The 24,989-nt window shown below is 36.6% G+C and overlaps 1 protein-coding gene across 1 annotated transcript in view; it reads left to right on the top strand.

The window, feature by feature from the left end:
• Window positions 1-24,989, top strand: part of COG6 (component of oligomeric golgi complex 6) — a 50,331-nt gene that overhangs the window by 4,345 nt on the left and 20,997 nt on the right. The window contains exons 5-12 of the mRNA XM_048933541.1: window positions 9,874-9,985; window positions 12,389-12,471; window positions 12,692-12,762; window positions 13,799-13,892; window positions 17,863-17,991; window positions 18,101-18,192; window positions 22,136-22,200; window positions 24,081-24,172. Coding sequence (XP_048789498.1) covers window positions 9,874-9,985; window positions 12,389-12,471; window positions 12,692-12,762; window positions 13,799-13,892; window positions 17,863-17,991; window positions 18,101-18,192; window positions 22,136-22,200; window positions 24,081-24,172 — 738 coding nt within the window. The remainder of the gene's footprint in view (window positions 1-9,873; window positions 9,986-12,388; window positions 12,472-12,691; window positions 12,763-13,798; window positions 13,893-17,862; window positions 17,992-18,100; window positions 18,193-22,135; window positions 22,201-24,080; window positions 24,173-24,989) is intronic.

The raw sequence follows: 24,989 nt of genomic DNA, 5'->3' as shown, positions 1-24,989 counted from the left end.
CTTAAGAGTGCACACATAGGCGAAATACCTTTTAAAAGGGTATTTTATAAGTACACTATGAAGTACTCACCATTACAATCCAAACAGTATTTCTCATCTTTCACAGTTATGGCTATGGAAGACTCATAGTGCCATTTATTAACAAGGTTAGCTGTTTTTCTTAGCTAAAATTTAGACAAAATAATTTTATTTGTTTTGTCAACAACCTTTTGAGAAGGTTGTTTTGTTCTATGTGGTTCATTTGAGTAATCTTTTCTTTTGACACCTTCAGTGATTATTTACTTTTATGCACTACTTTGGTTTGAATCAGGCACAGGAAGAGGTCTCTGCTGTCAAATGCTAGGGGTTTTCTTGAAAAGCTGAAATCTTGCTTACAGGCAGCCAAATACACATTTTGAATTGCTCTTTCCTTTGGATTAATAATGACTTTACTTAGTCAACAAAGGAGTACAGGTAGGACACTGCTGCTTCTGGGTTTGTCCTAAAATGCTGATTGAAATGCAGAGGAGATGAAAGCTGGGCCCATTCAAAACCAGGACAGCTGAAGCAAGAGTCTGGAGAAGGAATGGTCAGTTCAGAAGGCAGCAGAAATTGCTGAGGATAATTTTTTTTTTTTAGAGAGATTCCTGTAGTAATGAAGAGATCTCTTTCCTTGCTGTGAAAGTTACAGAATGCATCTGCAGATTTCATCAGGCCCAAATTTCTGTTTCTACTCTGTGGTCCTACCAACTGTTTTGTAATAAGCTCCTCACAGGAAAACATCAGTTACTTTGAAGTTCCTTGAACGTCTAGGATAATGAGAATTTGTATTAAAATAGATCTAATATAGTAGATTTTTCTCTGCAGTTTTTAATTGTAGCATTAAATATTTTTTTTCAGAACCAAATTGAATTTTATGGCCACCGTATTTGTGATTTATTTTTTCTAAGCTCTTAAAATGAGTGGTGGAGAATGAAATGTTTTGAAACATTGCCCTGAAAAATAAAATTAATTACGTAGAAATAATTATGTTGTTTTTTCAAATAAGTTATGTTCTTCTTTTTCCCACTGGTAGTTAATGAACGTTTCGTAACAGCAGAGGTAGGACTTTCTGTCATTTTGCTGAACCAGTTCTTTACAGTGTCCTTGAGGAAAATTATTTTGACCCGGCCCTTTTCACTGGGTTCTGCGTTAAGCCCTGATGTTTTTTTTTATCTTTTTAGCCATTTTAGATTTAATAACTTCAAAAATTATCCTATACAAGATTTGCTAGTGATGGAAAAAATAATATCTTCCGTGATGGCTGGCTTTCATCTGATTTATTTCAGCAGCCTAGGTTGGAAGTGTTTCTTTTTTGATTTCTTTCAGTGTTCTTAAACTGAAGGGAGACAGTAAACTTCCAGATATATTTCATGCATTTAAGGTTGCTGGGGATTTACCTTTTTAAAACCATCTAATTTTGGTCTCTGACTGAAAATGGGCTGATACCTTTACTCTCATAATCTGATGAAATCAGCAAATTAGTTATGTTAGGCAAATATTGAGTTAGAAGTCCACTTTTTAATCACTTCCCTTTGCTTTCTAAGAACAAAGTTGTGTGTGCAGTGACTGTTAGCTCTGGCTTTGATCAAAGATCTCATCTTTCTGTAGTTTTAATAGTTTTCAGTGAATGACAGGTGGAACCTCTGCCTTCTGTAAATCTTCTTCATGCCTTGTGAGACGTAAATGTAGTTCAAAGGCATTTGCTTACATCAAACTGTAGTTAGAGAACCGAATTGCCACTGCACATCAGGGAGGGTTAAGTCTTTTTAACTGAGGACATTCATTCTTCTAGGTATACAAACCAAATATCAAAAGTAAGCACTGAAATAGTAAGTGAACTGTTTTCTTAAGCTGCAAAGGTGTGTTGTTTTTTTTTTTATTCCCCATGTGGCATGCTCCCCATGAGCCTGCATAATGTGTTTTGATGTTGTCGTTGGTTTGGTTTGATTTATTTTCCCCAAGATCAGCATAAAGAATAATATTTTCTAAAGTGCAAAGTGGCCACAGAAGCTTGAGTATGAGGATGAGTATTGTAAGTCAGAGCACTTGTTGTGCTTCCATTCTTGCCAGGTGTTTTTCCTCTCCTGCAGTGTTTGCAGAGAGGTGGCTGTGTCTGTGTCAGTGGTTCTGTGCAGGGGTTGATTTATTATGCTCACTTCTTATTGTTTGCACTGTTTTATTGCTATTACTAGATGTACTCCAGGATAATTTTCATGTTTCTAAGCTTCTTACCTGAACTCATCAGTGTTTCTTCTAGTCTCTCAGATTTGTGGTTTGAAGATAGGATACTGCAGGTGTACTGCTCTATAGGTAGTGAGCTATTAGGGCCCTTTCTATGTTGACAAAGCATATGGTTAAGACCCTAGGTCATATGATTGAGGAAGAAAGTAAGATGTTTGTCTCAGATTTTAGCTAAAACTTTTGCCTTCTCAAATTGTTGCTTTTCAGCATTGCTTTTCTCATAATTTAGTCTGTGAGCTTTAGTCTTGACTTGGCATAAATGCTCACTAGATGATATCACTTAAATTATGGGAAGGAAATATCTCCTGTTAATCACATTGCATTTTTATATTTGGTAATATGCCAGTGTTGTTGAGACTTTTTTTGGTCATTTATGTTGCTTGTTCTGAATTTCTCTTCCCTGTGAAGACAAGTTAATAATAGCTGTATTGTATGTTAAAAGCAGAGCAGTTGGCTTTGATGTTATTATTGAAGTGATGTAATTTGGTTAGTGTAGAAACTGGTGGTTTTTTTCTGCTGTTCTTAAAAATTGAGACCTAAAGTAACTTGTTAGGACCTCGTGTTAGATAATGCGGTACAAACAATTTAACCCATCCATCTGTAACATAAGATTGATTTATAGGTGGTTTGTAATGTAGAGTGTTAAACAGAATGTTTGCTCCGTTGTATTCCGTAACAAACTTTGATAATAAAGAAGAACTGAGGTAGTTAATTTGGACAGTTTCTGTGAATTGCTAAAGATCCATTTCAGTATCTTCAGTAGATTTCTGTACATTTACTTCAGCACTCTAATATTGCTTTAGGCTTGCATTAGGCTTTCTGTGCCTAATGTATGCTGCTGCTTAAGATGTGTGAGATTTTATATTCCCTTCTCTAACAGGCAACAGAAAAAGGATGTTGCTCCTTGGCATGTGATTTTTTTGGTAAAAGCATTCCATGACTCATCAGTTCTCTTGCTGTAACTGAGTTTAATTCTTTTTGCTTCAATCTGTTTTAATTGAATGACACTGAGACATGCTCTTCATTTAAATTCAACAACCGCAGCTCTTGGAGTTGGGTGAGTGATTCGAGTGTCAGCGCAGTGCTCAATACGAGGTCAAAAGTCTTAGGAAAAATGTTTCTCAGGGAACATCTGCTATGGCACAGATCTTTCATGCTCGTCTCTTGGTGGTGCTTTTCCATTTTCTTCTCTTTTCTGTTTTCAGAAACAACTTTCATCAGTCAGTTTGGAAATGATTCAGGAAGCTCAGCAGTATTTGTAGCAGGTTAGAGAGGTATGCTTGCATCAGCATCTGCTGAGAAAACTGGTGATCTGGTGGCTCGTGTTAATGAGATGTATTTCATGTCCTGACCTTTGGGAACTTGTAATTATGTTTATTCCCGTGAAAATACTTCATGAGAAAAAAGCAATGCTTGCCTGAACTGAATTACAATTCAGGGGGTTGAAATTGTGAGGCTGATTTTTCGTTCCTGATTTGTGCCATAGTAAAGGATAGGTAATAGGCCATAACACAGGCATCAAAGCAGCAATAATGGATCTGAAAAAAAAAAAAAAAGCCCTAATTTGTCACATTCTAGCCATGAAGAACAAAGGGGAAAAAAAAGCTTTATTTCCTACCTGCTCTTCGACCTCGCAACCCTGTATTGTCATGAAGCATGAATTTCTCTTGATCAGTGTGGAGTGGGGCACGGACTCGCAGATTGAGACGCATTCCTTGTAAGTGCATTATTATATGATAGCATTTCTGTCTGGTGCTTGTCTGATCAGCACATCGAAGAACAGAGAGCTCATGGTCTTCGCTGGAAATTGATTTTGGTTCTTTGTTATTTTTCTAATATCTAATTTAGCACTCCTTAGTAAGCTCTGATCTTATTCCAAGTCAATACAGGGAGCAGTATATTTTTTTAATGTCTTTGGCAACATTTTAGAATTTGATGACAGATTTGAAAACTAGACTCAGAAGTCCAATTTTGAATGTCTTTGTGTCAGAATGTGTAAAAGATATACTGAGAAGTCAGTTTGTTTAATGCAACAATATCAGATCTCTTAACCCCTACAAAATGCAAAATAATCCATCTACTGAAAGCATGCAATTTTTTGCATGCTTTCAGTAATCTAATCTCTGTCCACAGGGACATCTTAACCATTGCTAAACACTGATTTCCCTAGCAAGCATATAGATTAAGTGACTGCTTGGAAGTCCTGCGTGTAAAAATCTTATCCAGACTATTCTGTAAATAAAGGTGATGTCCACAGAAACCTTATGGTATGACTCAGTAGATACATACTGAGTAGATATTAGGAAGAAATTCTTTACTATGAGGGTGGTGAGACATTGGAACAGGTTGCCCAGAGAGACTGTGGATGCCCCATTCCTGGAAGCATTCAAGGCCAGGCTGGATGGGGCTTTGAGCAACCTGGTCTAGAGGGAGGTGTCCCTGCCTATAGCAGGGGGTTGGAACTAGACGAGGTCTCTTCCAGCCCAAACCATTCTGTGATTCTACTGTGAATGCATTTACAGCATGTAAAATTTTTCATTCTAGTGTTTAATAATCTGTCTTTTTGACAAGGTTTGAATTGTTTCAGTGCAATTAGTACCTTCTGTTGCTGAACTTCTGAATTAGCCTGCTTTTTTTTTTTTTATCTGTTTGTTTTTAGAGTGGAGTGTATCAAGTAGCACAGCTGTTGCATTGCAGGATTGCTCTCTTCACTTATAGGGACTTCAAATGAGAGAAACCGAAGTTCAAGTCCACTTTTCTGCTGTCATATCTCATTTACATAATGACTTTCATAAACTTGTCAGTCGTTCAGCATAGAAGTACTTAATTACCTTGTGTTTTGTACCTGCTGCTTACCTCAAAAGCTTGTTCTTTCCTATTAAAAGCCTTTTCTTAATTTCAACCTAATTCTTAGGTGGAGCATCGTTAAGCCTCCTCTCATAAGAAAAGGTTCATCATTCCCGTGGTCATCCCACTGCCTCAGGTCTGATGGGAGTCCATTGTTCTTGAACGCAGGTGGTCAGGATAATGATGTTTTCCAGATGAGGTCTCACAAAAGCTTTCTGTAATCATGATGTTATTTTCCTTTATCCTGGGAATACGTTAGGCAATTCACTGTTTTTTACTACTTTTTTTTTTTTTTTTTTTTTAACTGTAGCAGAAAATGAAATAATTGAATTCTGTGGTGGAATTGGTCACCAAATGCCTTCTCATAATGTTTGCGTTATCTTTTTTTTAAAAGATGTGTGTTTGGCATGTTTTTTCGCTTGGAAAAGAGAATGTTCCAGAGAGACCTCATTGTGGCCTTCCAGTACTTGAAGGGAGCATATAAACAGGAGGGGGAACGGCTGTTTATGGGAGTAGAGACATAGAACAAGGGGGAATGGTCTTAAACTGAGACAGGGGAGATTTAGGTTAGATATTAGGTGGAAGTTTTTCACCCAGAGGGTGGTGATGCACTGGAACAGGTTGCCATGGAGGCTGTGGATGCCCCATCCCTGGAGGCATTCAAGGCCAGGCTGGATGTGGCTCTGGGCAGCCTGGTCTGCTGGTTGGTGACCCTGCACATAGCAGGGGGTTGAAACTGGATGATCATGTGGTCCTTTTCAACCCAGGCCATTCAATGACAGCCAAAATATAATATAAAAATTTCTTCTACAAATGTTTTTTTTTATTATTTTTATTTTTGCAGCTGGTACTTGTTTTTAAAAACAGTTTCTTGTATAGAAATGTTTTGTTAAGTTATCTTTTAAATGTGCCTTCTGCAGAAACCGTAACAGAAAAATAACTTCTCCAGTTCCTGGTGAGGATCATTTATAGATATTCATTGAAGCTGGTTGTTTTTTGAGTTAAAATGACTATAAATGTTTCTCTTTGAGGCTTTAAAAATGAGAATATTGAATCCTCAGTAGTGTGAACTAAAAGTGCTTTCAGAAAGTTGTGCTTTCACTCTTCCTAACTAAAGGGCACTAGCAGATTTTTATGGTATACATGGTGGTGAAATAGAGTTAAATTTTGGAGAAGTCTGTTTCTCCTTCACCTCCTTTTCAGCTGTCTAGGTGATAATCCTAGCAAACAGTGTGCATTTGTATTTAGTTCAAGTGAAAAGTGCGTGAAGTGCATGGTTTTCCCAGCCCTTTTGAGTTCTCTTGCAAAAGAATTCTGTCTCCGTGGTAACGATTAAAACTGGGGAAATTGCTCTTTGTTGGAGTCCTGTCCCCTATCCAAGCTCAAAATGTCTACCAGTGCTTGGTGCTTTCCTGCTTTGCATCAGTTCTGTGTTTCCGTGATCTGTTAGTTTTTTGTTGTTTTCAAGGATAACGTTGGTAAAGGGGAAAAAAGAAAATAAGCTATTCTGAGATAGCAGCACAGTTTTGCCTTCCCATATGCTATACTGCACTTCCTGAGAACACAGTTCAGAAGTGATGAGGTTGGCATGAAGGGCCGTGGGTCTTGAGATGTCTGAGTCTATGCAGGTGCTGACTGCTGTGAGCTATGTGCAAAACAGCCTTACTCCAGCTTTTCTTGCTTCATTTTGATAAGTCATCTTCTAGAAAATAGGATCCCTTCCTCACACAGATGGATAATCAAAGCTTATTAACCTGGTAACCTGGTTTTTGAAACTGAACTTGATTAGCTTGTTTAAATTTCATATCCTTTCTACAGAGCCCAAATGAAATAGCTTTATTAAAAGTGGAAGATGTGCTTTTAGATTTAGCATAGAAGCTTTTGCCACTCTGGCTATCTTGAGACGGATGGATTAAACACTGCTGCCACCTTGAGGGAGTTGTTTTATGTTACGTTGTGTTGGAATTTAATACACTGACTCTGAAGGGGACCTACAAGAAAGCTGGAGAGGGATTTTCTGTAAGGACATGCGGTGACAGGACAAGGGGAAATGTCTTTAAACTGGAAGAGGGTGGGTTTAGAGTAGATATTACGAAGAACTTCTTTACTGTGAGGGTGGTGAGACACTGGAACAGATTGCCCAGAGGGGCTGTGGATGCCCCCTCCCCAGAAGCATTCAAGGCTGGGCTGGATGGGGCTTTGAGCAACCTGGTCTAGAGGGAGGTGTCCCTGCCTATAGCAGGGGGTTGGAACTAGATGGTCTTAAAGGTCCCTTCCAACCCAAACCATTCTATGAGTCTGTTCTGTGACTCTTTTATGTGAGCAAATTATTGCAAGGGTACAGAGTGGGCCAGTGAGCAATTATAGTTGTTGTCCAGAGACACAGCTATAGATGAAAACAGCTTAAAAGCATGATTTTTGGTGAAAAATTGCTCTTTGTTACAGAGGGAAAAAAAAAAAAAGTGGAAGGGCTATGTAGAGTGAGGGCTTACAGAAGGTTGGTGATTTAGTTGTGAAGTCTTCTGTGATTGCTAATTGTTTATTTTCATAACCATATAAGTAAATGGGGCACAGAATCCCAGAGCTGATTAATAGATACGTTTTTTGTATAAATAATAATAATTATATATTATAAATAATTATATTTCTCTGTGCGTTATTCTTTGGAATTCTACAACCTTAATTCCAACAAATCTTCAAAGTAAAGTGAAAAAAAAAAAAACCCTGGTATGTCTGCTCTAATGCATTTCTTGAAATAGACTTTACCCTTCCTCAGTTCGGTAAAGGTATGCAGGCTACTGCTGAAAGATCCTATAAAAATAGCATTCAAAAAATCTGAAGATGAGCAAGAATAGTAAATGGAAATCTTTTGTAAGGGCAATTAAAATTTCCTTATGCTCAGAGGGTACACAGGTTCTAAGTCTTTACATCCCACTTGTTCCTGTGTTAATGGGAGATAATATTTCCGTAAATAAAAGCAAAGGTCTTGCATTTGTTTTCTCCAACTTCCTTCCTACCTTCTTTGTCTTCCCTACAGGAGAGAGTGTCTAATGTAAGTCTACTTAGCTTTGTAGTTAAATATAAAATAGAGGTTTCTGTCATGAGAGAGGAGAGCAATTGAATAAAGATAATTCACTGAATTACACTGGTGGTTATTTCAATCAAATCCATTGGTGGTGACATTGATGGATTAGAATTCCTCATCACAATAGTGTGGAAGAGGAATGTGCTGCTAAGGGCACCATCATTTGATGGAACTTGAAGCATCCATGCATCCATGCCTGATTTTCAATTTTGATAGCTAAGTCATAAGCGTGTAGGACTTTTAAACATTGTGGAGCTGCCAGTGTAAAGCGTTAACAGTGATATTGCTGTAGGACCCATGTAAAACCTAACATGTCATTTAAAGGTGAGGAATTAAAGCATGCGAGGTTTTGATTTTCTATTTCGTTTACATTTTTTCTGTGTGACTTCAGAAATACAGAGCTTTTTTTTTTTTTTTTTTTTTTTTTTTTTTTTTTTTTTTTTTTTTTAATTATTCACCTCAAATTTAATAAACAAACAGACAAACAGTTTGGGATTTCATATTCCTGTCCTCGTTATTGAGTATGCTGGAGTATTGACAACTGCAGAATGTTTTATCTGACCCCTACAAGAGTTTGTGGAGCTGTAGGCTAGGAAGGTTATTTAAGTCTGCAGCAGGGATGCCTGTTTTCTGTGCTTCTTCAGCTTAGTGCAGCCCAGACACCAGAGCTGGGTAACATAGAAGTAGCAAATAAGTAAAAACTTAATTTTCAAGCTTTAATCTTGCAAGGAAATTTAATTACAGCAGTCAGTTTTAGAAGTGTATTTGTCTGCCTTGCCACTGTATAATAGCAGTGTATTTATCTTGTAGTAATTACACTGGAAGCTGAAATGGTCTTAAAGTAATAACTGAGTCCTGTTCCTCTACAGATAACTAAATCAGTGTCTTCTTGATGTCTAGAAAAAAAATATGCCTATTTCATGGAATGCTGTGTGTGCTCAAACCACAGTTTAAGCAGTTTTTCTGTTGGTATTGGAATTCCAAACTCTTCCTGTGGAATAAAGCTAGATTTGAATCCTTGTGTGGTTGTAAGGTGTGTGATGGAACACACCTGTAATAAATACACAAATAAATAAATAAAAATGCTGCCCATGAGAGATGGCATTTGCATATTGCATCCCTGCTGTGTTTATTTCAGGAAGGGTAATCAACAAGACAATTAGCCATTATGTCTTGATTGCTTGTGAGATTAGTAACATTGTATCCCATCTGTATACTGTTAAACAGAAATGCACCCTTCTGTAGAAAACTGGATGAATGGAATGATCGTTTTCTTGTTTTGGATTCTACAGCTTTTTATGTCTTTCTGAGAACGGGAGCTTAAAACTCATTCTTGCCTGGATGAATTGGAAAGGAGATAATTGCAGTCATTAAATTGTTCAAGTACAAAGTATCCGGATTAGATCATTTCTGATACAAACGTGGAGGGGATATTTCTGAAAGAATGTATTAGTTCTCAGATATGTTAACTTTACATTGTTTTTGTTCAGTAATGTATGCAAGGTAATGGAAAATTGTACATAAAGATGCGACTCGAGTGTTTGATGGCAAAAATGTACTATTAGAATTTAATAGCATTGGTTTCTAGTGCTTATTATATTTGCAAGAGTATGAATATGCAAAATGAATCGGAGATGAGCATTAACGGCTAATGTCCTTTTCACTGTGTTTTATTGCAGTCAGAGACTAGAAATGAAAGCGCAAGTTGCAGATGCGTTCATAGCAAAATTCCAACTGACACCAGATGAAATGAACCTCCTTCGAGGCACGAAAGATGAGCCAATTACTGAGGTAACTCACTGAACATTAAAGGCTTTGCCCCAAACTAAAATGTAAAAACATCCTAACTGAATTGTACATGAGATCTTATTAGTAGTTTCATTTTTTTATGGAGGAATGTACCTTTTAACACAGTACTGAATTTCTGATGAGTTTGAAATGTGTGATGAAAGATTCTGATTGCAAGAAAGAAAACCAGCATTGAAGTCTAGTTTGCATATTGAGTTTAAGAAGCAATAAGAGCCGTTGTGTATTACTGCACTTCAAAAAGACCTTTATGGAGCCTCAGTTTTCAGCAAAGATGTTTTAAAACTATTACATGCTCAAATAAAGCAAATGAGAAATTAATGTCCTTCAGTACTAAGTAGCACTGCTCTTGTGTGTGTGTGATAGGACAAGGGGGAATGCTTATAAACTGAGACAGAGGAGGCTTAGGGTCGATATTAGGAGGAAGTTTTTCACTCAGAGGGTGGTGATGCACTGGAACAGGTTGCCCAAGGAGGCTGTGGATGCCCCATCCCTGGAGGCATTCAAGGCCAGGCTGGATGTGGCTCTGGGCAGCCTGGTCTGCTGGTTGGTGACCCTGCACATAGCAGGGGGTTGAAACTGGATGATCATTGTGGTCCTTTTCCACCCAGGCTATTCTATGATTCTATGTGTGGGAGTGTGTGTAGGTATGTATGTATATATGTATGTACATTATATTATGTACATTATATATATATGTATGTACATTATATACATATGTATATATATATGTGTGTACATATATGTATGTATATATATATATACATACTGAATACTGAATATATGTATGTGTATTCATATATATATATATTTATTATTCAGTAACTTGGATCAATATAATGTGGAGCTTTCTCTTTATTATTTTGTTGATGAAGCTATTAGGTGCTGATTTGCTTTCAGCCACCATCCAGAGCAAGTTTTTGAAAAAGTTCATTTTTTTGGTAAGGCAGCTTATTGTTCTGCAGTACCAGCAAACTGAATAATGAGAGAACTGAGTATACTTAATAGATTTTTTTATTGTAGTTGCATAGAAACCTTCACTTAAATGCAGACTACCTGCTGAGACATAGTATCTCATTCCCCTAGGCATCCTGTTCCCAGCTCAAGTATTATTGAAGACGTGAAAACAGATAACCATAAACAATGCTAATGAAAGCATAAATGGAATGTGTTAAATGGTTGTGCACTTCAGTAATTGCTGTATGCTTTTGTACCAACTATTATAATGAAATAACCTTCAGGTTTCTAAAAAGCACATTGCAAGGAAGAATGATAGCAACGCTGTGCTATTTACTGAGTGATTGGTTTGCAGTGGAGCAAGAATTAATCCTTTTGATACTTTGACCTAAAAAATGCGCAGAAGTAACAGAATCATCTCAGTGCTACTGAAGTTGCAAACTTCAGTAATAAAGTTTCAAGCTCACTGGTTGATTGTAGCTTAAGTAAAAAGCACAGACTTTGAAGTCAGACTTTGGTTTTGGAAAGATTTTATATGTATGTTTCTGGGTTTTTCTAAATACATGATCTTCAACACAGTTGTTGCAAGACAGTGTGTTAAATCAATTGACTGTTTTTCTTAAAATACATAATTTTATATGACCTGAAAGAGAATGGAACTCTTCTGAGGCAAAGCGTATTCAAGTCACAAAGGAATCAGTTACATCTCAATCTCTGGTCTCCTTTATAATGTTGGAAAGGACTTTGTAATGAGACCTGTTGAATAATGTTAGTAGATTTCCATTAATGCTTTAAAATAGTGGCAAAATAACCTTCTTGCTCCAACCTCAATGTCTTCTAGAAGTTTTTTTTTCTTCGCTACTGTTGATATTTTATTTGAGATGGAAATGTTACACTGGAAATCCTGGCTTTAATATGTTGTAAAGGCATAATTTTTCTTAGGAGTTGTTACCTTATTATATGAAAACAAAACATAAACATAATGTAATCATTGTGCTTTATGGTGTTTCACTTTACTCCTTAGCTGCTAGTGTTAATAAGGGGATGATAGTGCAACCTGTAGTAATACCCTAAAAATCTCCCAAAATTGGTACTAAATGTAGAATGTATGCTTAGTACCTATGAGACAGATTGAAAACACATCTTGGTGGCTATTTACAAAAAAAAAAAAAAAAAATCCTGCAAAAAGGAGTGATGCAATGGGAGAGAAAAATGTCACGAGGCTATTAAGATGGAATGAAGGATGAGAAGCAGCAGGGAAGCTTAGATTTACAAGCAGCACTTGGAACACAGACCTGCAAGGAACATGAAAATGAAATTAAAAGGGAGAGTATAAATTGCAAGAGGTGTGAATGAGAACTTGCTTTTATTTATTTATTTATTTATTTATTTATTTTTAAACCCTTGTGTTTATTGATTTTATTGGTTTAGGACTTTTTCAAGGCTTTGGGAAGAGTAAAACAAATTCATGATGATGTCAAGATTCTCCTCCGGACAAATCAGCAAAGGGCCGGGTGAGTGTTACTGAAATGCAAGATAACCTTTGCTAATTACAAACAAAAGCTACAGCAGGGTCTGGTTCTTTACTTCTCATGACCTTGTGGATTATTTCACATCAAAGTGAAGAACAGTAATGCCTTTACATGTTCATACTTTTAATATTGGTACTTTTTATATGTTTCTGGTAGCACTGCCTGGAATAGTCTTTGCAAATAAAAAATTTTTATCTTGTAGCTTGGAAATTATGGAACAGATGGCTTTACTGCAAGAGACATCTTATGAGCGGCTTTACAGATGGACTCAAAGTAGGACTGCCATTCTTTTATGTGTTTGAAGATGATGATGATGATTCTTTTAATTCTTTGATGTGGATTGAACTCAGCAAAAACCTTTTCCATGCTTTGAGTTTCGTTCTTACTGAAAGATTTGTCTAAAAGCTAGCTTTTATGAACTAATTACGGTCAGATAACAAATTACAGTCAGCTAGTCAAAGGAAATTGTTAAGTGTATTGCATTTTAGTTTCTCACAGATCACAAGAAAGTTCTGGTTTTTGAGAAGTGGCTTATTACTTAAAAACAAACAAAACCAACCTATTTTATAAGGATGCTCTTCTGAATCATTATAGGTGATTTATTTTTTTTTTTCACGTGTTCTGGATCCAAGCATCAGTGTTAGATGTCACATCTAAATAGTGTAAAATGTAGATGCTTTTAAATTTCTTTGGTCAAGACACTGTCAGCAAAAGGTGTGCAAAAAGCTACTGCAAAGGGAGATGAAATTTGTTAGCTGTTCTTCAGTTGGTACTGAAGTCTGAGATAGTGGTTGCTGTTTCATCCTAACAAAGATTCAGTATTATTATGCTGTTGTGTGTTTTAGTTTATGTGATTTTGACATTCCTGCATGGGCTTTGCAAGATTATCTAGTTATGTCATTAAAGTGAAAGCAAAAACAGAGAAACAAAAAACCCTCACAGCTTGGTTAAATGCTTGCTCCATTTTTTTTCTCAGTGGTTTATCTGGGATGTGTCAATCTCTTACAAAGAAGCCTGACAGAATTTTCATGGTTGAATGATTTAACGTTTGTATGTGGGTGCAAGCAGATAATAAGCTTTCTTTAATTTTTACTTTTGTTGAAGTTTGTGATGGACATCCAGTTTACAGCAAAGTACTGGGGGGAACTTAATTACATGAATACAAACAAGGCCAGGTAGCACATTCTGGAGGCTTCAATTCAAAATCAGAAGTCTTTGAATTTGTAGCCCTTTTTCTTATTTGTCAGCCTTGTACGAAAGGTATTGCATCGTAAAGAAGGCACTTTTATGTTCTGTTGATATTTTATAGATGAGTGCAGGACTTTGACACAAGAATCATGTGACATTTCTCCAGTTCTCGCTCAAGCTATGGAAGCCTTACAAGACAGACCGGTTCTCTACAAGTAAGTCAGTGTTAATAACCATCTCTAACAGAAATTAGTATTTTCAGCCAGTGAAGCTTGAAGACTGCAATGATTTGCAATATAAAAGACAGTGACAATTCAGTCTTCCATCAGATTTGAAAAGAAATAATAAAAACATATTCAAATTATCTAAAATTCAGAAGTTTCTTTGACATAGTTGTGATATAGTAAAGGTTGGACTTCTTCAAACTGTTTGCTTTATGAATAAAATGACAGACTTCTTGTTTATATCTGAATTTTTGCTGCTCTCCTTGCAGGGTTTTTCTGTAGAGGAAAAAAAAGCTATACAAATCACATGATTGTCTCATTTAAATTCCCAAAGTGAAAAAATTGATAAAACGCTAATTAGCTTTTGCTGAAGCACTTCTGATAGTGAGAGCATTTTTAAATAATGATTGTACAAATCATAATTGCAGAATAACAGAATTGTAGGGGTGGGAAGGGACCTCTAGAGGTCATGGAGTCCAGCCCCCCTGCAAAGCAGCCCCCCTACAAAGCACTCCCCCTACAGCAGGCTGCACAGGTAGGCAGCCAGATGGGTCTTGAATATCTCCAGAGAAGGAGACTTCACAACCTCCTTGGGCAGCCTGTTCCTGTGCTCCATCACCCTCACTGTGAAGAAGTATTGGAAGCACACTGATGCAGAACTTCCTGCTCCAGTTTCTGGCTGTTTCCCCTTGTCCTGTCCCCACAGACCACTAAAAAGAGGTTGGCCATGTCTCTTTGTTTTCCACACTAGAAACATTAATCAGATCCCCTCTGAGAATGGAAGACAAGCGCAGAATTGCTTAGGTACATAGTAGTCCTCAGTTCTTGTTCAGAATTTGAAGTAAATTAAATGATAGTTTGTAGACAACCACGAGGTGGCACTATAAGAACTGTTTATATTGGAGTGACCACATACCTGAGGAGGTATTTTACTGTTAGTTCTGGTACATTTAGCTTCTTTGATTTTGAGATTTGGTTTTTATTTGTTTGCTTACATGCACTGCTACTACTACTACTACTACTACTGCTGCATTAGGCTGAGGTGAGGGTTTGCAGAGCCCTTTTTTTTTTTTGTTTGCAGTCTGTCCTCCAAGTCCTTTCTTACAGCTGCATAGGATCATTCACATTTCATATAGGGTTCTTTATAAATATGTTTTGTATTTTCTGCAGTAAATATTTTGTTACATGGTGCTACTTTCAACTTTGTAAAACTATAGTTTCGCTCTTTTAAAGTGACTGAAAACAGCAAAAACTAAAACTGAAGTATCTTCTGTTTAAACCCACAGCTGTCTAGTTTAAAATGAATCTGCAGTAGAGACTTTTTTTCCCTAACTTCTTATGAGCAATAATAATGTTACCAAAGTTTAAAAAGAAATAAATGATGGGACAATTTATTTCCTCCCAGAATGGCAAAATTAAAAGGTGGAACAACATCTCTCTTACCATAGAATAACCACTGTCAAAAGTGCAGTGCTTTGTATTTTAAATGTAAAGATAACTTCAATACTTCTGTACATTCTAACTCCTGAGCATGAAATATAAAAACTAGGTCATAGAAGAAAATAACTTTTAATTGCTGTTATTCATATAAGTATAAGCTGAACCTAGCTTCCCTTCCAAATTACTGTCCCAGCATCTGATAAAGGTTGTGATTTGATTGGATAAAAGGGAGAACAGTATAGAAACAAGACAACATAAATAAGTAGACAAGAATGTGATGTTAATTTTAAGGTGACAGAAAGCTTGTACCTTGGGTGGCCTTTTGAAAACTAAGTGCAGATCTGGAAAAACATATTTCTCTTTGTTTTTTACTTCATACTTCTAACAGAAACATGGAAAACTGTTTAATAGATAATAAATGGAGTTATAGCTCAAAGCAGCATTCCTCTTCCATCCTCCACCCTGATTTCCACAGCTTTTCCACTGCCTTCTTCCTCCCCTCACAAATGATTATTATTACTTTACTGTTTTGTTTTGTTTTTTTTTAATTGGAACCGGACTGAAAAGAGTCTAAATGTTGTTTTCTTCCCCTGAAATAATACTAAATAGTGTGTTTGTAACAAATAATTGTTACTAATTAATTTTTATGCATGTAGGATTTCAGCATTGTCATCCCCTATTCTACTGAGACCAAATTGAAAATGAGTTGTATTTTTCTTTTTTTAAACCAAAATTACCATTAATAACTGCTGAATTCAAATCAAAGGGGTTTTACGATCTCACTCTTATGTTATCCTGCTGTATTTGTAATGGCGTAGCTGATTACTGGGGGGGGGGGGGGGTTGGGGAGGAGAAGCTTGACTGCTTTCTCCTAACATCAGAGCTGCAGTGCTGGTATTCCTGGACTATGGGTGGTCAATGGATTCTAGATTTCTCTTGTATTTAACTGCATAAATTTTATAAGTAACGATTGATTAAAAGCTTGTTTTTATCAATCTTTTATTAAAAAACAAACAAACAAACACAGAACATATGTTTACTGTCTGAGTAAGAAAGTACAGTATATGAAGAATACTGAAGAAGAAATTGAAAGGTTCTTCACTCTGCTCCCCCCTTTTTAATAGTAACTTAGATTAAAAAAAAAAGAACAAAAATGAATGATTCACTAAACTATTTATAGTATAAGAAAAATCTAATTGAACTTAACTTGAAACGTGTATGATACAGTGTATTATTTCCCTCAGTATTCTGTCCTTCATGTCTGTTTAATTGTGAGCATGCTACTTATTTAACTTCAGTCAGTGAGTAACATACTTTCTATTATTATTATTATTTTATTTTTGTATCTGTTCAGCTGCTGAGTGTCATATGGAAGTGACACCAAGCCTACTCTTTGGCATTTCTTCTGTTATGTTGGGAAAATATGCTGTTGGTTTTTTTCTTTTTCCTCATTGTAGTTTGTGGATTGTGTTCAAAATACTTAAATTCTGTTCTTCAAAAAAGTAATTGTTCCATTGTTTTCTAAATTCCTGTTTCTAACCAGATAAATCAAGGATGTTGGAAGTGTTTAGAATCCATCAGCTGTTATTGTGCTTTAGCCCCAACAGGGAAGTAGCCTTTTCCAAAAATGAGCTGTGTGTACTTTCTAGGTACCTTCTCTATTACCAGAATGCCATTTGAGATTGTGGTCTGAGTTCCAATTATCCATGCTTTAAATATGTAACTGAGATTCATTTGATTGACATCAAACACCCACGTGCAGATAACTTTGTCACTGCTAATCCTCTGTTGATCTAGAGCAAGGAGGAAGCCTTGTGTTGTGGCACTGATTTGCTTCTTCTGTCATTCAGTTGTGGACCACATGTGAACAGGAATCCCAGACCTGTCAATACATAAACATATATTGTGCAAAAATGGAAATGATTTTTCATTTTTTTTATTTGTGGGTGGAAGGGTCAAGGAAAAACCATCTATAATTTTTGTTATGTAGAGTCAATGATGTCAGGAATTTTTGAATGCTGTATAGTAGAAGCACTGGTGCAAGATTTTAGAACTATAGAAATGATGACTTCACAGAATCACCAAGATTGGAAAGGACCTACACAATCATCCAGTCCAACCATCCACCCATCACCAATAGTTCTCATTAAGAGTTCTCATTAACCATGTCCCTCAACACAACATCCAAACATTCCTTGAACACCTCCAGGGTCGGTGATTCCACCCCCTCCCTGGGCAGCCCATTCCATGCCTGACCACTCTTTCAGAAAAGCAGTATTTCCTAACGTCCAGCCTAAATCTCCCCTGGCACAGCTTGAAGCCATTCCCTCTAGTTCTATCACCAGTTACATGACAGAAGAGGTTGACTCCCAGCTCACTACAACCTCCCTTCAGGCTGTTATAGAGAGCAATGAGGTCTCTCCGAGCCTCCTCTTCTCCAGACTTGTAATAACTGTAAAACTGAAGAGATTAAATGTGATAATGTGAACTATTTTTACCCATTTTCATGTTTTGCTAACAGGTACACACTAGATGAGTTCGGAACAGCTCGAAGGAGCGCTGTCGTCCGTGGCTTTATAGATGCTCTCACCAGAGGAGGTCTGGGAGGTACTCCCCGCCCTATTGAAATGCACTCCCATGATCCTCTGAGGTACTGTACTGAGAATGTATTGGGAATAATCCTTCTTTTGCCTGTTCACACTTTGAATCCCTCACACTGTAAACCCCTGATTCATGCAGAAATGTCTGTCTTTATTTAGGTATGTAGGAGACATGCTGGCCTGGCTGCATCAAGCTACAGCTTCTGAAAAAGAACATCTAGAAGCTATATTAAAGCTTGTAACTATTGAAGGTAATACTTGATTTCAAAACATATATTGAGAAGTGATAAGAAAGTAAGTTAAGAAGCATGAATGGGCTTAAGATTTGAGAGTTAAGTTTTCGTTTTCCCGGAATTAATTTCAGAATATCATGTGGTTGCATTTTGTCAGACTTTCTTACCAAAGAAGAATATTTCAAATTGCATTCTTTTCATTTTACTATACTTATAATAGGTTTACACTAAATTTACAAAGAGACATTTTGGACTGTAGCTGAGAGTTCAGAATTGTCCATAAGCTGTAAGTATATCTCTCTGAACACAATATCATAAGGTTGTTTTTTGAGAATTGTTATTCCTTTCTCTGTTCCTTCTATGCTACAAATAAGGGAATTTTCATGTGTCAAGTAATAGGTTTCTGAAGGTCAAAGCAAGCCACTGTAGGCACAGCCGATAACAAATATTTCATTTATTAATGAAACTATAGATTCTCATGTAGACTTCTCAGCAGTTTTTCTCTCTTTTTAAGTATGTTGGACCATGATTCGAGAACTTTTTTTGAGTAGAAGCTGTAATGTGATTGGCCTCTACAGCTTCAGCCAGACTTACTAAACAAATAAAATGTTTGCTCAGTTGTAACAAACAAACAAGAGCTTACATTTGATCTGTATTTTTGGTGAGTTTTTCAGATCATGAGTTTTAATTGAGCCCTGATTTGGGATTTAAAGTTAATATGCATTCTCATTTTCCTTACTGCTAGAAATACAGAATAGTTTTTGTAATTAAAGGTATATGACCATGGAGGCTGTTTGGAGAAGGTAGGAACTGTAAATCAAACCAGAAAGAAATGTTGGTTTTTAACCACAATTACTAGAGAAGTTAATTTAATTTACTGGCAGTATCTCAGAGAGACAATAAAGTAGGCCTCATGATGGTTATATGGTAGAGAAAAAAAACATGATAATTCTAATCTAGTGCATCTGCTGTAACTGGGGAGTCTTTCAGGAAAAGTTGGCTACATAGGAGATGGTACTGCATCTGGTTCTGCAGTTGGCTGTGCTATTGCCCAGTCTTCCATTCTGTTCTGAAGTTATCCCACCTTGTGCAGTGCTTATTTAACTACAGTCTTCTGTTGGGAAGTCAGACTGAGATGCTGTGACCTTCTAAGCAGATACATTTAGAGAATTTCGGCCATAAGTTGGAATAAGATATTTGAGAATACAGAGAATAGAAACATCTACAGGAACAAAAAAAAAACCAAAAAAATCACCAGATCAAAACTTTTTTCCAAGAGACCAATGTAAACAAAATATTCAGTATTGGAAGCAAAAACATTATAAGCAAACATATGTTTTTGTGCTTTGCCATCACTGTCGCCCTACTTTTCAGAAAAGGTGAAGGGGGATTCTTCTCTTCACACTGGGGCCAACGAAGCCTGGAGGATGCATCTGTTAACTATCCCTCTGCATCTCTGGAAAAAATTGTGATGATGAGCACGGTTGTAGGATAAGATCTGTAAGAGGAAACAGTACTTAACAGGATACTACTGTGTATAGCAGGAACCCTTAAGTGGGAAGTAAGTATAGCTTTATGGTTCAGATTAAATAGATTCAGATTATACGCTTCGTGTGAAAACTGATCCTAGTCTGGTACTGATGAGTGTGTACAGTGCGTGCTGTGCTGACAGATTTGAGGTGAATTATCTGTATTGTTGTACAATACAATACAGTCTCCAGGTTGCACAGGCTGCAGCACAAGTTAAGTTAGTTTAACTTGTCTATTTAAAAGTGGATATCTTGTTGATTTGTGATTATAGATAATGAGAGTGATTTGCTTTCCAGAGGGCTAATCTTCCTAACAAAAGATAGCTCTGATATAGGCGTTTCTGGAGACTCTTCACCAAAACTGTTTTATTTTCTTTTTCCCTGTTCCCTGTAGAGGGAGACCAAGCAGTTAGCATAGAGTAGATTAGCAATTTTGAAGGTGAAATGTAGGGAAACACTATCTCGCCTATACTAGGTCAGTCAAATGTTTTTTATCTCTAGTTTCACTTTGAATAGTTTTTTGAAGGTGGAACTGTTTTTATTATCTAAAGTCAGGAATCTCTGAGTTCAGATCACTGTTAAGTCCTTCTTATAAGCCTTATATAATTCCAGAACTATGGAGAAGGTGTTGAATTGCATTGGCAAAATATCTTCCCCCTCTCTTTATTAAAAAAAAAAAAAACAAAAGCGACGTGTCTGTGGATGGAGACAGGTGTAGATTGGTCCCAGTGGAAGAAGACCAGAGAGAGAGAAAGGGAGAGAGAGACAGAGCTGTTTGCTATTTTGACTTTAGAAATAACAGAATCTACAGCCCGTGATGAAGTACTCCTGAGTAACTTGAAAAGCTTTAAAATCATAAGCTTGCAAACATTGGCCCCTGAAAATTTATTTGGCCAAAAAAACCATTAAAATGTTAAGCACTGCAAAATTCAGATCAGGTCAATGATTTTACGTCGTTCTGGACCCGAAAGTGATTTTGCATCTCTTAAGAGTTGTTTAATCTTAATTCGTCCGTGTCACTGTGATTTGCTAATAATTGCAATGCTTATATAATCAATTGTGTTGGAAGATTTCTTTTTGCTAAGGCTAAAATACTCTAATTAGATCTGAAAGTGTATGTGATGGCACAAGCATACGATATACCAAAATTGTAATTCCATGTTCCTTGCTATTTGAACTTGTTTATTTTTGCAGCTAAAATTTCATACCCAAGAACTTGTTAATGAGTCAGTCTGGTTGAGAAACATGATTGCAGAGATGTGCTTGTTATATTGATGAACCAGAAAAAGGTGGCTGTTCCTACCAAAGAAATATGTAAATTATTAGGATGTGTTTGGGAGTTAGCCATGATGTAACAGGCCATGAACCTCGTGGTTTGTAATCTTGCCATAAGTATCAATACATAAATATGTAAACATATTTTTATGACTGTACCGATTTAGAATGTTGAAGTTCTTAGCTATGACCACTGAATACTGAATTTAGTTGTTTATGTGGTTTTTCACCTGTCTTGATGTAAAGAGGCAGTCACGTGTCTCTAATCTACAGTTTTTTTCTTTGAGCGGTAATCTCTTTTAGTGTGAAACAAGATCTGTAAAATACAGCTTCAGGTTGCCTGATTTTTATCACAGTCAGTTTGTTTACTGTTCATTGCATGGGTCCCATCTGAAGATGAACTCCTGTTGACAAGTTTTAAATTAGAATTAAACTATTGCTGTCTCCATAAATCTATTCCGAGTCGTTACTGAAGTGAGAGCTTGAAGATCTGTTGCTTTCAGTTTGATTGATTTATGACAGTGCTGGTTGCCATGCAACAATTAATTTTGTGTTTCATGATAAGACAGGGCAATATTCTCTTTCATATATGGTTTGTTCTCTGATAGATTAGTTTCAACTGCTGCTAGGGAGGAAGCACTTGCTAATGCTGTGGTACACTACAGTGTGAAGGTACATATGTGATGTAAGTTGTAACAATGCCATGAGCACGTCACTGTCAGACATATATTTGCAGTTCAGGCCTTTCATTATGGGAGGTACTGTTGCTTCTAAGCATCTCACTCCCCCCCTTCCTTTATTTTTCCTTTAGCTGCAATAAGTGCTGATGCTGAGCATCACTGTGACTGTTTCTGGGTGAAACATTTTTCTTCCAATTGTTCCTTCTCTCTCGAATCCCCAGGCACTGTGTTGTGCTAGGAAGCAATTGCACAGCAGAAGGTAATGAGTCTTCAGGACTGTTTTGTCATGCAACTATTTCTTAATGGTTAGATTTGAAGTTCAGTGGAGGTATAAACTAGTCTTGTGAAGAAAAGAACATGCCGTTCATAATATTTTTTACGGAGGAGTAGCTCTTACATTTGTTTATTTGTTTTATAGTCTTGAATAAAAGAGAATTAAATTTGCATAATCTTAGTATGTGCTTGCATTCACTGTAGGTGTGGAAGAAAATATTCAAGAAGTAGTTGGGCACATCACTGAAGGTGTTTGCAGGCCTCTAAAGGTATGGGATCTTGCTTTTCTTAGTACTCTAAATATATTAAAACAAAATTTATTCTTTCTCAGAACATTTCTACAGTGTATTGTCATTGTTCCTTGGTTAAGACTGGATTCTCAACTTTGAAAATTATAATGCCCTTCAAAATTAAGGGTTCTGTAGCTCATGGGAGCGTAGTTAGTGGTCTGATTAGAAGTAGTCATACAGTGAGAGGTGCTAGATACTAAATCTGTATCTTGATCTGTTTTGCTTTTCCTCAAGTTCAGTGGTACTTACCTGCAAAAATTTGCCTTTGGGATAAGAATATGGGAACAGATGTAGTTGGTCAGATGGAAAATCATTTTAACTTAGTACCCTGGTTTTAGTCATAGCCATGTTATTTTCTTAAAGGATGTTGAGGATCTGTGTCAAGATTGTTCTGCAGAATAGCTTCATCAACTGTTCGTGGACTTAATAAGGATTTATTGAACCGTAGCTACAGTCTTTGTATTTAATAGACCTCAGTAGATTTTTCTTTCATGAATGTGTCAAGTTGGTATAAAATGCTGGCATAAAATGACATACCTAGCAAGAGGGAAGTGCACAGCTTAACTTTCTGAAAAATAAGTTCCTGTTCATTTTGTTTTGTTTCGTAACTCCAATTCTTGTATTGAAAGAAACCATGAAAAATTGTTTCTTAGTGAACATCTTTTTACTTTTCTCTGGACCATTTTTAGTTCTACAGCATTCTTCAAGATTTCTTCAGGCTCTACTCTCTCCAAGGGACTGTACTCAGTAATATACCCCTGTCCAAATATCCTTCTATGCAACGCTGAAAGTGTGTGTGTGTGTGTGTGTGTGTATGTATAAAATTTCATATTCTTCTGTACATACATATGAATTGGAGAATAAAGTACGACTGAATGTTAGAATTAACTTTGTGCACTGAGCTTTGCAAATCAGTCCAAAATTATTCTTCATTTTTGGTCTCAAACTTGGATGCAAAAGGAATCTTAGTTGATTTTCTCTGCAAACTGGCTCTGCCAAGAAGGCACTGCTGCACACTGTGCTCCACTGAACAGCAGACAAATGACTTGGAGATTGGATGGTGATCTGTATGTAGCCTTTTCACACATAGACATGTGGGAGAATAGTGCAGTGATAAGTCACTGACTTTCACTGCTTCATAAGCGCCAGAGCTTGACCTTGGGACAGCTTTTTATGAGTGAATTGAGACTGTGTACCATGGAGACAAGACATCAACTGTCCAAGTGTGAAGAAATTCAGCACTGTTTTGGTCTGTGTAACCAATATCTCCTGGTTGAGATAAACAGTCAACATAGCTGCTTGTTAGTTATGAAAATATCCTGTTACATACTGGTGGCAGATATGTGATATCTCCTTTAAGTAAAGGAGAGATTAATTCAGACGAAATATTGTCTTTTGAGTAAAATGCCTAATGCTTTGAATATTCCAAATTGCTGCATGAAGTTAAAGATCAGTGGTTATAGTTTAGGGATTCTGCTGTTCTTTCTCTGTTCAGTGCTGAGAAGAATTCCAGTACGTACTGGTGTTAATCCATAAAATGATCTCAGTATTTTGAAATTTTCAATAACAAGGTGCAACAAAAGCCTATAGGGGAATATTTGGGGGCAAGAGGATTATTTCATTTTATTTTTTAAGAATTTTTTAAAGAAACAGCTGCTTGTTTTCTACCCAGAGACTTAGCAACCCCAGAAATACTTTGGTTCAAGCATAAAGTTACAGTTAAGTAGGCATCCTCTCTTGCTGTTGTTTTTTTTTTTCAATTTAATTTGTTTCTCAAAAGTCAACGTCATATTATACGTAAAATGACAGAGATTGTCTTTCAGAATGTATGACTTGAAGAATGTTTGCTTATTCTGCAGGTTAGGATTGAGCAGGTGATTGTAGCTGAGCCAGGAGCAGTTTTACTGTACAAGATTTCTAATCTTCTCAAGTTCTACCACCATACAATCAGGTATGCAAAGCTACAAAATATGTTAAGGATGTCTTTCTTTTTATTGTAAATATAATGGTTAGAATAGTAGAAAGGTTTTTCTTGGCCTTAGACTTTGTTGTGTACTACACAGTCTGGGAGAAATGTGCATGATACCAAGCAAATGTCATTTGTCTGTTGTCACTCCTCGATTCCTACAGAGCCTGCTTTGGAATATAGCATTGATTTGAAAAATAAAAAAGGAATCTTTTATTACTTCTCTATCTGGATGCCAATAATATGTTAAAAAACTCCAGCAAGCATTTAAGGTCAGGTCAGCTGTCCCTTTGAAAAGATGCTAGAATTAAATTCTCTCTAGAAGTTCAATTTTTTTTCTTCCCTAGATACCTGTGTTTGGATACCACTTTTTCTGATTGTGCACTTGCATTTTCCTGTTGAAAAGATGCTTGCTTTATTCTGTATCTTGCTGTTCAAGGTTTACCAGTCATCTTCCAACCTTTTAAGTGTCCCTAAGAACAATGAAGCAGGAGAAGAATCGGAATCACTGCTGTTTATAGATAGTGGCGTTTGCAGTAGCTGATATTGGTTAGAAAGGGCAATAGCAGGAAAATGTTCCTCCATAACCATGTACAAAAATGCTGAGAATTTGGGTCACTAGTGCTATGATTTTAGCTTATGTTCAGTATTCAGGTATTGGATGGAATGAAATAAATGGTTCTTGGGCATCTGCTGCTGCATTTAAATTCTGCAAGTGTGATGGAACTGCAGCTCTGCTAGAACAGATAGGGGACTTTTTTTTCTTTCATAATATTGAGCAAAACATATTTTATTCCTATTC

The sequence above is a fragment of the Lagopus muta genome, chromosome 1 (assembly GCF_023343835.1).
Source record: "Lagopus muta isolate bLagMut1 chromosome 1, bLagMut1 primary, whole genome shotgun sequence".
Lineage (NCBI taxonomy): Eukaryota > Metazoa > Chordata > Aves > Galliformes > Phasianidae > Lagopus > Lagopus muta.
The sequence above is the reverse complement of the archived record's forward strand: the minus strand, read 5'-3'. Positions and strand labels throughout refer to the sequence as shown.